The following is a 17,596-nucleotide window of genomic DNA, read 5'->3' as shown; positions in this document are numbered from 1 at the left end:
AGAATATTGTCCTTTAGATTTGGGAAGACATTCTTAATTCAAAAATCTTTCATAACTTTGTGTCTATAGATAGTTCAAATTTAAGGATAATCCATTCTGAGGTTCCCACTGTGTAGATTCCATCCGAACTAGACTCAAATCTGTTTATAATAAGCACAGGTGTAATGAAAATGCTCTTTATAATAAAGAATAATTTAAGCATGTGTCTGTCCAGTGCTGTGCAGTTGGTTTAGTGGTGTTAATTTGCAGAGGGCTTTCTCTCTGGAACGTATTAAAGGCCTGAGTAGTTCCCCTAAACTGAAGAGCTGATTAACACCTCATCCACTCCTATAGTCACAAGATGAAAGTGAAACCACTGGCAAAGTTCCTAGTAGTTCTGTGGTAAAAAAAAAATAAAGCATTTCTGCTACCTTTTTTTTTTTTTTTTGTTATTCAAAAGTGAAAAGGTGAGCTTGCTAAGGTTTCTGTGACCAGTAGGATAAAAAGGAGCTATTCCGTGTCTTTCTGAATAGAGCAGGTCCTGCTGATAGGAAAACCAACTGTGAAGGAAAAACCCTCGGAGTGGAGGGGAAAGACCCTAACCTTCCCCACCTCCAAGAAAAACCTAACAGAGTTGAAGATACAGGCCATTATTAATATTTATTATTAATATGTATGAGCTGTACTTATGAAATGCGATTGGATACAGGGAGTACATCCTTCCCTGATGCTCTGGATGCTAGATAACTGCTTTCATTATGAATTCCAGATGAACAGCTTGTGTTGGAAGTGGTGCTTTAAGGAAGCCCAGAGGCCAGGACAGGATGATGACTGTGAGTGGGAGTTCTTGCTGCAGGGTTAAGCTCAAGCCTGGCTTTTTGCTAAAGTTCCCTAAAATTTCCCTTCACAGAAGAAGGTAACAATACAACATTCCAGGAGAGCCCATTGCCAGCAGTGGATCAGTTGCATCAAGGGCACCCCAGATGGTTACTAAATTAGGTTTTCCAACAGCAAGGGGAGAGGTGGCAGGAAAGTAGGAGTGGGTGTTTGAAGCTTGTAGCTGCTATTCACAGGACAAGCACATGTCCCGTTCCTCACGCCTTTCCTCCAGGAACAGTTGCAACAGCCTTGTTCCTGGGATATGTTGGATTTGCTGCAGATGTATCTAGGAATTTTGGGTTTTGATATGCCAGTGCGCCAAGTCATTACAAGCATCTGAACCAAGCTCCTGGACGAGACAAATGAGTACCAGCAAATCACTGTTGAAGCAACTTCCCCGAGGAAGTTATGTCTGTATGCGCTACATACACACAATACTGAGCAGGGAAATATCAAATAGGCTGAAAATGTAAAGTGAATAGGGTGCTCCACAGATGCTTTCAAATATCTGTCCATACCATTAGCATATAGCTTGGATGCTGCCTAACTTTATTGAAATAGTACAATAGTTTATGTCTTAAGAGAATATTAAAATAGAGAAACATAGGAAATGCTATAATTTGAATTATATGTTATTTGGTGTTATTACTGCTTTTGCTATTCTAATCCTAAATTTAAGTGTAGTGGACAATGATATTGTAGGTGATGTGGGATCAAATGCACTCTTAACTGGTTCACAAGCAACAACCATGGTGTGATTTTTTAAAAAATAATTAATCTGAGAACAACCATTTATTTAAAAAGCTTAGCCCATATAATACATATAGCTTTATTAGATACTTACACATGACACAACTTGGATTGTGGAGCTGCTAGTGCTTTATACTTCCTTCTTAATAAATGAAGCTAATGTCCTACTGGCAGTCCAATTGCTTTCACCATTTTTGAAGTATTATTAGTTAAACATTTGAAACACAAAAAATCAAAAGTAAAACCTGGTCCATCCATATGTGACATGCAAAAAGAGGTGTACAAAGAAGCAGATATGCTAAATGCTTGCATTTTAGCCTGTCAATATTTGATTTAGGAATATTTGCTTTTAGAAGTGAACATCAGTCTCACTGGACAGTGGGAGAGAGAGAAAACAGATGTTAATACTTTTTACCTGTAAAATCATGGGAGACAACACTCTTTTGAGGCCATAAGTCTTTTGGGACAGTAGAAAAGACACTGTTGAACATAATAGTCATCTTTCCACAGCTAATGAATCCCTCCTGGTAGCTGTAGGCTACATGGATCCAAGCTCACCAGGATTAGTTTCCAAATGCAGTGATTGTGCTGGTCCAGGAGAGCATTTTGGATGTTATCCCTCCCTTCATTTCTGTTCCTTGCTGTTTTGTTATTGTGGTATTAGACCTTAAACTTACTTTAGGCACCTTTCTCTTCATCATGGATTTTCTATAATAGTAATTAGCAACTAGCCAGTGTTTGCATTGTCCCTAATAGTTTTATTTGGCTTTGAAAAATTTATACATTGTTATTGAGTAAATGTGACGTTCTCTTTGCCATGTTTAAGCCTTCTCTCCACTTAGTGAGGGTGTATTTTTACTTTATTTCCCCTTGGAGATGTTTCCACTGATGGCTGCATCATGGCTTCTAAAAGTGGGAGCAAATGCAACTTACAGAGGTCAGTAGACTCACACCAGCTTCCCATTAAGGAGAAAACAGGGGCAAAGGGAGAACAAACTCCTGTGCTGGAGGTGAGAAACACAGATGGAATGCATGGATAGACTCAAAGTCCTCACACATAACAGTGATGATATCACTGTCAAACCCCTTCGTCTCCCTGTTCTGTTGTTTTCATTCTTTGGGATTTTACTTTGGCCATTCCAGTCTAGACTTCCTGTTCTATTTCATACTAAGATTTTGGTGAAGAGATTAAAACCATGTTGGAAAAAAAACCAAAGCAGCCAAAACTATGGCAGTGTGCATTTCTGTGTTCAGCAGCTCACTGAAAACATTTAATACAGTTTGGTTTTTGGTATGATTTAAGTTTATATATGCATGTTCGTAGAGAGGAGAGTAACCTCAGGCCTCAGGAGGACATTATTACTATGATCACAAATGAAAAACCCCTTTGTTTATAATTGGTCATTGATTCTTCCCCCATCCTTCTGCATGAATTCATACACCGTGCTGTCCTCCATTTGGAAACTCATATTGGGGAAAACATTTTCTTCCAATAGCTGCTCTTTGAAATTATGCCCTCATATTCATCCTTTACAGTGATACTTTTCAAAAGCAGAATGTATTTAAATCCTTGCATTTCCAGAATTAACAAAAGCAGCACTCAGAGCAGGACTGCTGTGCTGGAGAGGGGCAGGAAGGGTGGGAGTAGTCTCTGTGCTATAAATCTCCTGACTGTGGGCATGGGATGTGCAAAGACTGATCACTTTGCAAAGGAGTTGGCTGTTCTCAGAAAAGCAGAGCAGGCTTTCAGGCTGAGCCATTGCAACTGATCTCTTTAACTCTTTATTATGCTCACCTTTTCCTTTTAAGGAATATGTGCATTCCCACCCTATCCTACAAATGAGCCTACCTGCTCATATAGATAAATAATAGCAATTATCCACCTTGGTGCATTACTCTGACTTTGCCTGTGGCTTTTCCTTGGATAAGATTGAGTTGGATGACTTAACAGCAGCAGACAACAAAAGACTAACAGTAGTTTGGTGGAGTTACTAATTCAGATAACTAACAAAATGTATGTATAATTCAGTTTATAGGTTAAGAAAGAAAAAAAATTAGATTTTTTTAGACACTTCAAATGTATTTTTATAAATACAAAGTATACTCATACTAACTATGTACTGTTTCTGTTTCTTTGTAGCAGAGTAAATGCATGGCACTCCCGTAACCATAAAAGTGGTATCTTCACTATGTAATTCTTGGTCTGAGTAGCAGGGAGTAAGATGAACCATTTTGTGCCAATGTTAATTTTATAAATTGCATTCCCTTTTCCACAATGCCATGAAAAAGGTATTCAGCTAGATGAACGCTCTTGGAAAATTTTAATAGGACCCTTGAAATCTGTTTGAGTTCACCGTCTTTAAAAAAAAAATATTTCTAGTGGAAGCTGTGAAAGTATCATAGATTCTTATGCCTTAGAGGCATTTCTTCCTCCACACATAATGGTGAGACTTCACTCATATAATGTATGGGTCTTGAAAATATTCTCTTTGTTAAATTGTAAATCGTGATTAGAAGTATGTGAGTTGGGCTCTTTTTGTTTGTTTTGTATGACTTTTATTATTATTATTGACCAGTGCTCATATGATTTTCATAGCATAGAGTTTCATAGCATACATAGTTGCAAGCAAAAACTTTCCATTTGTTGTTTTTTTTGCAGTCTTTTCCTGGCCCAAGTCTCGAAAGTGAAGATTTTAACATACCTCCTATAACTCCTCCGTCATTGCCTGACCACTCCCTGGTACACTTGAATGAGATAGAGTCTGGGTACCACTCTCTGTGTCATCCCATGAACCACAATGGCCTCCTTCCATTCCACCCACAAAACATGGATCTACCTGAAATTACAGTTTCCAACATGCTTGGCCAAGACGGGACACTGCTTTCCAATTCCCTCTCTGTGGTAAGCACTTTTAGTCTTTCCCTTCTGTTTTAAGTGCAAAATTATGGAAATACAGACCTGTTTGAAATCCTTCACAGGGGCCAACACCCGCACCACTCAAATTTTGGAGTGCCCTGGCCCGACTCTGGGTGTTACATTGCATTTCCTGTGTCAAATCCTCCCCCAGCAGAGGTGGGAGGGATTTCCAGCTGAGTTCCTCAAAGCCAGGATGTTACCTTCCACCGCCTTGGGTAGAAGTGTTTCTGCTTTACAGGGATGTAAATAATGACAAAAAGGGGCTCAAGGCTCTGACTTCTGCTGGAGCAGGGTTTGGATCCAGATGGCCGCTGTTCTGTATTTGTCTGAATAGGCTCTTTCCATTCTCATTTGCATGTGCTGAGAGATGTACAAAAATTTAATATCTCCTTTCTTGTTTACCGCACGTTTGGAAAACAGCAAATGTTATTTCTGATTCTAGGCCAAATCTTACAGCCTTTTTACAGTTCCCAGTCCTTAGCCAGCCAGAATCCAACTGAAAAGACTGGACAACTTGCTTATAAAGTCTGTCAGACAGTCATTATGGTCATAATCTTGTGAAGCCTGATATTATAAATCACTTCTTTGAATGTTAAATTGCTTGCAACAACTGCAGAGCTACTTTACATGTTACATTTTCAAGTGGGCTCTACAATTAATTAGTATACTTCTTGCATAGCATCTCCAGACAAGATTATTTCACATTGATGTACAATTCTAACTCAAAGAGTTAAAAATCCCGTGGAAGAGGATGGAGCCTGACATTGTGTGCATCCCCCTGCACTTAAAGCACTAGGTGGGCTAGATGGGCTGCCCAGGAGCTGAAGTTCCCAACAGGCAAAGATAAGAATCTGTTGTTCCCAGAGATAAATGGTCTGGGCTTCTCACCAAAAGGTCTGCACTTAGGAACTGAGGCTGTTTAGGCTTCCCAGCTTGCTAGTGCCCCACCACATTATCTGAAAAATTTAAGTCAGTCCTGAGAACCTGAGAGCTAACACAACACATGGAGGTTTGGGGAGTGAGTGATCTAGGCTCAGCTCTCCATCAGCCCCTCAGACTAACAGCCCCAGAGCCAAGGGCCATGGTGACTGGAAAAGACTTAGTTTATAATAAAAAGCTGCCTTGTCACATGGCTTCATTGCAACTTAATTAAAATAAAGCTACCTTGATTTTGAGGAGCTCTGCATTTCCTCTGAGGATGTCCAACAAGCAGAGGCCAGAAGCCTTGGCCTCTCATGTGTTACACAGTTGTTATTGATTTACTAGGATGTTGCACACTTTGTGGTTGAGGTCAGAATCTGACCTCAGATTCTAATCTCAGGGTTATGTTCAATAATGGAAGGAATGGGGGAAAGGCTGATTTATATAGAGAAATATAAATGTACTCTATGGAAAGATGCTATATTTTCCTTGCAGAGCTGATGGCATGCATTTAAGAGCTTGAGTGAAATCTTGTGTGGGGTTCTGAAAATCAGAACTATGAAAGGACTTGAAAAAGTAAGATAAATGCTTGACACTCTAGTCAAGACAGACAGTATTTCATTGAATTGACCTCTTCTGAGCCATGGTTATGACTCAGAACTGTACATTCTTTTAAGCTGTGATGTTTCACACTAACCTTTTGCAACAAGCTCTGAACAAAGGGCCTTGAGAGTGGGCAGATCATCACAGTGATTGCATTGAGGGCAAATACAAAAAAGTTGAATAATATAACTAGGCAATTTTGCTATTGGAACTTAGTGAAGATCAGAAGAGATGAAAATCAGATGTCAAGAAAATGCGTGCTAAATTTTGACAGTAATTTCTGAGGATTTGTTCAATAAATAAAGCATGATCCTTGAAGTGTCATGCGCTAAGTCAACTGTTATCCCTAACTTGCATGCCCTTTTTCCACAAGAGGACCTCTTACCTAGCAATAGTTTTAGCTCAAGCCGGCTTGTCTGTGCAGGGGATGAAGCTACAGTTCATGTTAGTATAACTGGTAGGATGTTAACTCCTCGATTTCATACAGTTCAAATACTGTTTGGCAGTATAGCTCCTCTGATTTGAATTTGATAACTTGAGAGAAATTAACTTGAGCGAAATAATTTAACTCTTCAGTGAATTCAATGACTTCTTCAGTGAATAGAATGACCCCATTGTTATTTTGGCTTTGCACTGATGATGAAAAACAGGGGATTTTGAAGAGTTAACATTCTTTACTTAGTTTTGAAGCTTTTCTTTATATCCAGAACATTTAACATTTTTTCTTCAGTATGACTCTTTTCTTGTGCTATTACTCATCTCTAAGTTTCCTTTTTACTATCTCATCAAACTCTGATCCATTTAACATGTTCTTGTCTAAATTGCTCCTATATTGCCTCATATAGAACATAATTTATAAGTTTCTCCAATCTATCTAAACCCTTGGTTCCATATGATTTGTAGTATATCAAGCACCATTTAGTGTATTTGGAAACCATGTGTCTCACTTCATTTTTCAGGGCACTAATGGGTATTTTTAGAAAAAATATTCTTAGAAACAAATCTGTTGGCTGTTCTCTATCCCTAATTAATTTCACATCTTCAGCAAATTTTACTTACATTGGGACAAATTCAGCTGCATTGCAATGCGCCTCTGATTGAATTTGGTTATTTTTTCTTTACTTTCAACGTCCTTCTTTTTAGCCAGCTTTTAACTCATGTTGGTATTTTAGCAATAATACCTTCTTTTTTGTCTGTATTAGAACTAGTGAGTGTTTTTCAGTTTGTATTTTGCCAAAGCATTAATTAATGCTAGTCAAATGTGAGAAAGGAATCTCAGTGAGCTCAAAACCAGCTGGAAAATAGTTCATACACTAAGTGTAGTGTTTTTCTTCCATCTCAACTACCAGGTGTTTTCAGATGAGAATTTCTGTGATTTTGGGCAGATTGAAAATTGAGGATGTACCCTTCCTAAAACCCCTTCAAATCTCCCCCCATCAGAAGTCCCTGTTTCATACTGTGCAGTATTCCCTCCAAGCTGCAGATGAAATCCCTTTTAGTAAGGATGGCAGGATTTACCCCAATCTCTGTAAGAATTCTCCTCTGTAGAAGTGCTTATACACACACAATAAGAGCCCAGCACCAGCTCAGTGAATTCATATTAGGGATCAGCTTCTTAGAGATCTTTTACACTGTGGGAATTCTTTCTAAAAATTTTTACGATGCTGGGAGATGAAAATGTCTCATTGTCATTGACTGTGTCTTAAATTTGGAATTGGACTTCTTTGAAGTTTTTTTGATTGACTGTACTTTCATATTGCATGCCCACTATTTAAAAAAAAAATCATACAACAAAACCACTAAAATTTTTACTTCTCATTATTGTGCTGTCAGTTCACATATTTACTTCTATGTTTGTGTATTTTTGTTTTTCTTCTTAGTTGACATACAGGCATATATACATACAGACATATGCACGCTAATTTATATCATGCTGTCACATACAGATTTCTTTAGATGCTCATTATCTCTGGATATCAGGGGGCCAAAAGTCTACAGAATTTGTGCAGAATGTGTCACAGTGGTATTAACACGTGGTCCAGCCCCAACATGGGAGCCCTCTAAAATCCTCCTTCAAAATGGACATGACTTCTATTCCTGCTTCTTAATTGGATCCGGTTTGATATAGCTATAACTGTTTGTTTAATGAAAATGTACTTATTGTCCTGTAAACACGTTTGCTTCTCTATAATGGAATTGGTATCCCTTCCTGGTTTCCTACCAGTTGAAAACTGTGTGGGTTTGCTTCAGTCCCAGCTGGGGCCTGACCTGCCAGCCTTTTTCTGTTGGTGTGAGTTTTCCTGAGATATCCCAAAGGATATTTTCAAGGACCACAAGAGTTACCCTTCAAACAGTTGGGAAAAAATGCATGTTGTATAAGAATGTGTATTTATCTGTAAAAATGCTTTTGTATGAGTTCTACAAAATGAGTTTTTCTGTGTATCAATAAAATTATAGACATTCCAGCTTTTTTAGTATATCCTATAGATGATTGGTTTTTCCGTAAGAAACCAGGGTTAAAAATCTCAGTGCTGTTTTTACATAGTGGGAAAAAAACCCCAACCTATTTTTGGAACACTTTCATATGTAATCTTGTTCTGATCTTTTTGAAAATGTGGCTCGTGACGGTATACTATTGAAAATTTACAAGAAAGAAATAAAAGATTTCAGTTTCTTGAAATGCTTCAGATTTCTGGGTTTTAAGTTTAAAGTGGAAAAGATGTTAAAAGATGGGGTTTATTTCCCAAATGCTCTACTTGTGCTGGCAACAAAAGCCAGCATAACGTGTACACTTAGGTTTATTGTCATTTCTAGTATACAGTCAAGGCACACTTTGAATTCAGAGGCTACTGTACAACTGTTTTGACAGCCACCACATCAGTAGGTAATGTGCAGGACATATGAAACTGAAGCAAAAATGTTTCTTTAGGTCTATAGGGAGTGCAGTACATCAAGGAATTCAGATATATTAGAGCAGCATGAATTTCTAATATGTTGCTCTTATGGAAAAGACCACTGGCATATTGAATAATGCTGCTTTCAAAGCAGAGCAGAAAATGTGATTACAGACAATTTCATTGCTGTTTTTAAAATAAATATTTTTGAAATCTTGGGGTGTTTTATTTCATGTAATGCATAAAATATGTAACAGTGTGCTATAGCTAAAGATCTTCTAGGTCACGGAAGAGTAGATGATGTCAGCTATAATTATTCAGATGTGGAATAATAGAAGCATTAGTTTAAAATAAAATGCATGTCACAAAGGCCCATGTCCTTATATAAAAAAAGGCAATAAAAAGCTGCTTTTTTTTTTTTGCACACTTAGACAGAAGAATGAAGGCAATGAATAATTATTTAACATTATGCCCCAATTCATCAAAGCCCAAACAATTACATTATATTTATTTATGAATTATATATTTTAGGTATGCAGCCCATGAGAGATTAGTATCTTAAACAAAACATGGCATTGTGTAACAGGGAAGAAAGAAGACAGCCACTTTTTTTTTCCCCATTTTTAATCTCAGGTAGAATGAAGCTAGTATTTCTTATTCACAGTACAGTTGCTAATAAATCCAATAAAGGAGGCTGTTGTTGTTGTACCTGGGATGCATTTAAGAGATTTTGTTTTACTAGTTTCATACATGTTAGTTTAAATTCAGTATTCTTGACTCATTTTGAGTCTGACCTATACAGCTGATTCTTTTTTCTTCTACCTTTAAGAGTTAGTGCAAACAACTGAGTCAAACAGAAATTCATTACTTCTGATGAACAAGATGAATAACTTCCATAATAAAAAAAAAGATTTTTGTCTCCTAACCTAAGTGTTGAGATTTGAGTCATGTTTGGATACTTTTTTCTAGCTTGTATTGCATGGCAGTTGTAGCAGATACGTTTTGTCTCTGGTGAATACTTCGCATTTGTGCCTCATTACCAGTCTCTGGTCTTCAGTTAACATCAAAATTTACTGTTATGCTAGACAGACCTGCTGCTACCCCAAATTTTATTGCAGTGAGTTATTGCCATCAGAACCACCAAATCATAAAGCTAAGGTCATAGAACATCTTGTGTTAAAGTTGTTTTGTTTTTTCTGTTATTAAGCAACTTTGTACTCTTGCAGGATATCTTTCTTTTCCTTAAAAAAACCAAACAAACAAGCAAAAAAACAACACCATGTTTTCCAGGCTGGTTTGTTTTGTTTTGTTTTTTCACTGAAATAAGCCTTGTGTGGAAAAAGGTTACAATAGTTAACGTGTGTTTTGTCAAACAGACTAACCAGCTCATGTCTGTCAGCATAACTTTATTGTCTCCAGTAGAATTATGATGATTTATTCCATCAAGGGCTCTGGGGCATCATTTTTATCTTTCCTTTCTTCTGATGTCTGCTCCACTCTTTTGTCATCAGAAAGACAACAGAAAGGATATGTAGAAGAGCTGATTAAGATGTAATTTGATCAAGGTTTTATAAATACCTGAATATTGCATATCTGCTACTAGAAACCTCTTTACTGAGGTACAAAAAACATCTGATGTCAGAAATTATAGCTGTACAAAATCAGAGTGGAAACAAATCATGCATTTTTAGCAGTGATAGAGATATGCCATTTAGCTATAGTGTACTGTGGGAAGTGGTTGGTTCTCTATGCCTGAGGGTTAAATTCAAATGGGGCATCTCTCAAAAAAAATGTGCTCTATCTGGGACTGGACTTACAGAGCTCACACTACAGCAGGGGGACCAGAACCTTCCCATGGGTCGCATTGTCCCTGGGGTGTTCTCAGCAGAAAACATCAGTCCATGCATTCTTGGTAGGGGCCACATTGCTGGTATCACCTCAGCTGTAGCACTTCTACAGTTTTTCCCTCCCAAGAGAACATCAGCAGAGTGAAAGAAAGCACTCTGTGGCTGCAGGCTATTGATGGATACCACCTTCTTCAGGTCAACTAGGACAAGAGTTCTTGTGAAAGTATTTGTGCAGCTTTTTTTTCCTGGTCCTAAAGTAGTATCTGGTAAAGTTATACTTTCTGTCTCTAAGTACTAAGAACTTACCTTAAAGATAGATCAAGTAAATATTGCCACATAACTGTAGGAAAATATTTGTACACCAATGACTAAGACTCTTTTTTAGAATAATTCCAGGTCTTATGTTTAAAACTGAAAATGAATCTGTTGATTTACTGTCAGGGAAATACAGCGTCCTGCTTATTTGAGTGTGGTTGTTGAGACTCCACGTGCCTCACATATTTCACAAACTCAGACAGAAAACAACTTCAGCATAATTTCAAGAAGAGATAACAAGATGGCCTATATATTTTTTTGAAAACAGCCTTCTATAGAAAATACTTAGGTGACCTTTTTTCACTGTGGTTACCCATTTTCTGATAGGAATTATTTGTTACACAAAAAAAGTAAGAAAAAGAAATAAGTTTAGTTGTATTAATTATTGTTTCTTAGACTTTAACCAGATAGGCACAGGCTAAGACATGATGAATGTGGTGCAGAGAAAAAAACTTCAGTTGTGGGTGGTAGATTATACAACACTTCACATGTGAAGTACTCACAGGAGTGATTAATGCATAAGCAGCATCATAGCTGCAAGTGTCAAACAAAACAGATAATAGAGTATGCAAATAGAGGAAACATAACTCTCAGAAAATGTCAGAAATTCAGAGTTTTGGCAGCAGATATTGTTGACTTTAATCTGCTGCTTTTAACATTGCATGTAGTTGTCGAGAACAGCACAATAATGAAATGGTTCTGAAGACTCACACCTTGGCAAAAAAAATCTTCGTGATCTTAAGTCCTGTATATGGAATAGAAGTGAAATGTCTTTCTCAAAAACTGTGAACATGCTTCTATGAAGACAGAAAGGAGAGAGAAGCCCACAGTGCAGATAAAAAGGAGGGCTTTGTGTATCAGGTGGGGTAGCCTCTATTTCCCCCTGTTTCATCATTTAAATGCATGAATTTGCATTCCTTGAAACTCAAAAGCAGCTGAGAAGACTGCACATCCTTCATGGATTTGTACTGCATTGACCATCTCATCCCATTTTGTTCAGTAGTAGAAAGGTGTGTGGACAAAAGCAGTCCCACTACAGAATGTTCTGCCTTAACACAAGGTGCCATGTGCACGCTGGAAGTTCAGCTGTGTCACATGCTAGAGCGTGAATTCTCCTCCTTCAATCTTGCATATGTAGAGTCATAGATGTTTAGTAAAATTTTTTCTTCATTTTGAGGGAAAAAGCACATTCTTGGCTTTCCAAGTTGAAGGAATTTAAATGGTCCAATTAATGGTTTTGTGGATTTTTTATCTGTTTTAGTGGTTTTTACAAAGTTTTAAGTATCATTGTTTGAGTTTACCGGTGACTTTTTACACGAGGAATAGAAGAAAAATATTCTACATGGTAGTGTTTTGAGACTTGAAGAAATAATCAGAAGTAAAAAATTACTCATTTGTTATTTTTATCCATTTTTGTTTCACAAGGCAATGAAGAAATGCTATAAGTGTAAGGGTGTCTACCCTTCCTAGTCCTTTCAATAACATAAAGATTCATTTTAAATTGACGTTTGCCCCTCTGTTCTTCCTTCCACCTCCTCTTCATTTATACAAGGCCTGTACTGACACTCTGTGTAAATGCCACGTTGGGATTCCCTGTGGGCAGCATGTAAATCTCTAACCTCCACTGCTACTGTGGTGCTGTACTTCAGCCACATGCATGTGACTCAGGGTCTCTGCAGCCTCACTCACACACTTTTGAACTGCACTTTTGGCATGTTGTGCAAGCCGTTGCCTTTATATTTGAACACTAAAGATATGAAAATGAATGTCCTGAATTCATTTTCTGTGTATATCATGGATGGATGCTGTCACAATAAAGGACTTTAGGTATAGAGTTGCAGCAAGAAGCATTATGGAGTGAGGAACACCTCTACGACACGCTCGTGCGTATCTTTCAGCTACAAAATCCCCACAATGACTGCTTTTCATCTAAACTGAACAAAGGAATTTCAGTTTATCTTACATATTATCAGGGTGTATCCAAAATTCCTCTTTCAACCAACATGCAGGGACTTAAAAGAATCAAAGGAGATGTTATAGGTGGTGACAGGCACTCTGTATGCCTGCCCTGACCTGGAGCTGATGCAGACTGCAGTGCTCAGAGTACATACACATATACATATATACCTGGATACACAAATATACATATGTATTAGCATTTATATGTCTGTATATGTGTATGTAAATAGGTATCACACTGTCAGTCACTGAAGCCCTCTGCTGGAAAGGGGGTGTAAGAGACAGGATGTAGCATCTGCAACATCCCCCTGCTCCCCAGATTGTGGATCCATGTTGTTGTTAAACAGAGACTGAAACTAAAGCCAAATTATTGAAGTAGATGAAACAGATTTAATTAATGTACTTCTCATGGCTGCATTATACAATATTTTTTCCAAATCCCTGAGTTATAAGTGACATTACAGTGCCTGACTGTAACTTTAATGATGGCTACTTCTGCTAATTGCGTTAATGAAGGAAGTAGCCTAGTTGCTAAAGTGAGACATGGCATACCTAATGGATAACAAGATGAAACTCCATATCACATCTTCAAAATCCTGGTTAAAGGACCAGATACTCTGGTCCTTTAACAAAAAAAAAAGGCCTGCTCATGGAGTATTTACAGAATCAGGCCCTTGATGAGATGCAATGCTTTTTTATTTGGAAATGGGACTTCCTTCTAATACATTTTAAGATTATCTTCATTCACACATAAAGAATTCAGAGATTAACTCACTAACTAAGCTTCAGTTTCCAACACATGCCCTAATACTGAAGTGTGGGATCTCAGTTTAATGAATTTTACGACACTCCCCTTTTCTTATGTAGTAGCATAAAAAGCATTTAGTGCAATAGGCTTAGTCTTTTTCTGGATATTAAGTGCAGCTTAAGTTGCCTGACAGAAAGTATACAGTGTAAAATAACCACTGGCAAAACTTTTAAAAGTTATATTTTGTACACAAAGCAACTGATAGCATTTGAAAAATAATGCTGAGTGGCACTCTGTTCTTCTGCAGCACCTTTCTTGTGCCTTGAAGTGCTTTGCAGTCACTAATTAGCTAAGAAGGTAGTTTACTCATAACAGTACAAATAGATGTTTGCAATCTCAGTCCCTCCTATCTGTCAAGTACTATACTGTGGGAGAGAAAAGCATTTACTTTATCAAAAAGCTAGTAAAATTTAATTCACAACATACAAAGACAAATGAATCCCAAGTTGAAAAAGAAAGATCTCAAAGGAAGAGGAAGAAAATGACTACATAGGGGGACCTGTAATAATGAAAGTGTTACCAGGAGCTGATTTCATGTTTGATGCTCAGTAAAACAAAGGTGGTTAGCAGTGTGGTGAGAATCAGCTTTCAATATTAGAACTAGCAGATGTCCTCATATGTGGTAAAAGCAGGACTTAACTGCCATGTGCTACACATCTAATATAAAGCTTTTACAGTGACTGCATATTATGGTAGCTGAGACTTTTAAGCTCTCTAGCAACGTGGAAGTGATACAGCAACCTTATTTAAGAGCCATGAAAAAGATGCAGGGATTGCTTTGCTTGTCCTTGAAATGCAGTCAGCTCTAGGGAGAAGTGAAGTATCTGTTTAACCACAGAGTGTGATGCTCCACTGCTCCAGATTCCCAGTCCAAGCCCTTACGGGCCAGTTCCATAGCACACGTGTTTCTTCTCACCTGTCATCAGCTTTCATGACTGCAGGGAGAGGAAACCTCACAGCAGGGAAGTTCTCTGCCCAGGGCCTGGCCTGTGTAATTTTAATTGTGAGTGGCACTGTTGCACTGACTTCATCATTTTTGGCCTCTGCTCCTGAACTACGTTTTAGGAGTTCTGTGACTGACTCAAAACCTCAGTGGGATTTTCAGAAATATTCTGGCCTAATGTTGATCCTGTCCTACTCTAGCAGGAGCTATCCCAGAGTTTCGAAAGAAACAGCCCTATAGCAGATGCTTTCATTTGTTCATAAATTGTGAGAATTTCGATTTTACATTATATCAAATTAAAGGTGTGTCAACAAAATTGTTTGTCAATAATGATCCACATTCATAATGCCATCATAATTCTGAAATGTTTTTCTTTGTAACATTTGGAAAATCAGTGCAAGCTGTAACAAGACTGAAGAGAAAAATCATGACCTAATGTCCTGTTTTGAAACAATTCTTATTGTTTTGATTGTCATACAATTAAAGACAGTATAGGAAAGCTGCACAACAGAAAATTCATGTGAGTAGCCTGACCTCTTAGATCCTGGCTCAGTGCAGCCTCTATGTTGTGTTACTTACCAAATCACAGAAATTGGTCCAGAGGGAACCATAATGTCCCTCCCTTAATGTAGTCCAAGATAGGATTCTAAAAGGTCATCTCACTGAAAACCTATGAAACTCCATAGGTTTGTCATTTCTGACAGATGCTTATCTAACTTATTTTTTAGAGAATTCATCTAGACTCCTCAGGCAAGCTCTGGATAGAGGTTCTCACCCTTAAAAAAATCACCATACATAACACCCAGCAGGCAGTGGAGGTTAACAAAACCATTTAATATTTTCAATTGTCTGTTATTTATTTTTAAGGTGTGCTTATATATATGTATATATTTATATTTATTAAGTATATATTAAGCTAAGAATGTATGATAGGTAATAGATGTTGATGGAACAGCTAGGAGAGAAATAATCAAGAAGATGTATATTAACTCAGACTGTTTTGGTTCACAGCTGACTTGACCATTTAAGTAACAGTTAGAAAAATAATCAGCTTTTCCCAAATCTTATTAGTATATAAACATGATCCAGACTCTATTAACCCATAAACTACACTGAGCAAAATAATTCTTCTTGAAGGTTCAGTTACAGTGTTATTTTATGAAATTGTTTATGTGCATATTTTAAATATTATATTTATTTATCATCATCCATTACTTAGGAAGTTAGGCTGAAGGAATGGATGTTTATGATACTTAAGGAATGTCACCTCAAGTAATGGGATAAAAATAAGCAGTGGGTGAAGGTTGGGAAAAAACCTTTTAATGGCATCCGAATAGTCTGCCAGGTAGTGTTAAAGCACTGGAACATGGACGTATGGGAAAATCCTGCACTGACTGAGAGATGGGTTGGTGATTTAATAGACCTTTCTTTGAGATGTAATTTCTGTAACTGGTTGATACATACACTAGTGTTCAGATATTTGGACTCGTTTCTTGTTTGTCTGGCAAATTGTTTCTTGGGAAAGGTTATAAATTACAATAAATAGACTTTGCAGAAGATGAGCTACATGATATTCTTGGAAAGAATTTTTCAGCTCATATCCAGACGTTAATGCCAAAGCAGAAAAACCCAGTAGAGTCCTAATTCCATGGCTTTGCTTGAGTACAGTGCTAGGATGGTGCACTGCCATAAATAATATTTACATTGAATAGAGTCTTTTGTATTCTAACAGCAATTCAGGATAGAAAAGATAAAACAGAGAAACAAATGTTATTTACTTAGATGAGTTTTTTGCTTTCTGATTTTTCAACAAAGAATTCACTGCTAGCAATGGAGTGAAGGATGGGGAAAGAAGGGAAAGCAAGCATTTATAAAAATGTTTATGTAGTTATAATTAGATCCATTTTAGAACCAAAAGTTTTATGCAGAAACTGACAGAAGGATACACAATAATTATAGTTTGCTGACAAGCTGAATAGAGTTTCCTTTTTTTATCTTATGGTTTTAGGAAACCAAACTGTAAATAAATATGCAGTTTGACAGATTGTAATTGCAATCAGCAAGGCGTCTTTTCATTTAATCAGATAGTGTTATTAAAATGGGGTTACAATTAAACATTTTATAGTGTGACGTAGAACTCTATTAAAATTCCCCAGCAAACAGTAATTTGCATGTGATGCTTCTGCAACCAATTTCCATTTGCAGAAACGTTATTGGTTGTGACCTTCCAGTAGTTAGGTCTCAGTTTGCTGTTCTCTTCCTACTTTGATACATGATATTAAGTATTCTCTTTCTTTACCTCACTGTGAAGCTTAAAACATTAATTTTGTGTTATTTTATTGTATTATTTTTTACCCTTGTTAAAACTGCTTGACACTGGCCAAAGCAGGTTTGCACCGTTGGAAATGTGGAATTACCTAAGCATACATTTTCTTAACTTTAAGAATTGTAATTTTTTTGTCAACTGTAAACATGTGGAAATCCACTATTTATTCCCATAGTTTTGATAAACTAAGTAAAAAAATATAAAAGTCAGAAGTGGTTCAGTATTCTGCCTTTTAAGACATTTTCAGGCTGTAACTTCTCTCTGAGATCACCATTCTCTAAGTAAAAAAAGAGCGAGAAGAATCATTAGGACACACAATTTTTGGGGCATTCTTCAGGTGCATGTAACCCCACTAATGAAACTCCACATAGAAAATATTTGGAGCAAAGGGAATGAGTGATTTGCATTAGCAAAGAGTGAAAGTCTTTGAATATCAGACAGCAAAGCTACTGTTC

At 37.2% G+C, this 17,596-nt stretch overlaps 1 protein-coding gene across 3 annotated transcripts in view; it reads left to right on the top strand.

The window, feature by feature from the left end:
• TOX (thymocyte selection associated high mobility group box) overlaps positions 1-17,596 on the top strand; it is a 218,919-nt gene that overhangs the window by 126,576 nt on the left and 74,747 nt on the right. For all 3 annotated transcript variants that reach the window (XM_039549338.1, XM_010401145.4, XM_010401144.3), the window contains exon 3: positions 4,268-4,510. In XM_039549338.1, the coding sequence (XP_039405272.1) occupies positions 4,268-4,510 (243 nt within the window). The remainder of the gene's footprint in view (positions 1-4,267; positions 4,511-17,596) is intronic.

This window comes from Corvus cornix, chromosome 2, assembly GCF_000738735.6.
Source record: "Corvus cornix cornix isolate S_Up_H32 chromosome 2, ASM73873v5, whole genome shotgun sequence".
Taxonomy (NCBI): domain Eukaryota; kingdom Metazoa; phylum Chordata; class Aves; order Passeriformes; family Corvidae; genus Corvus; species Corvus cornix.
Note: the sequence above shows the minus strand (reverse complement) of the source record. Positions and strands in the feature narration are given on the sequence as shown.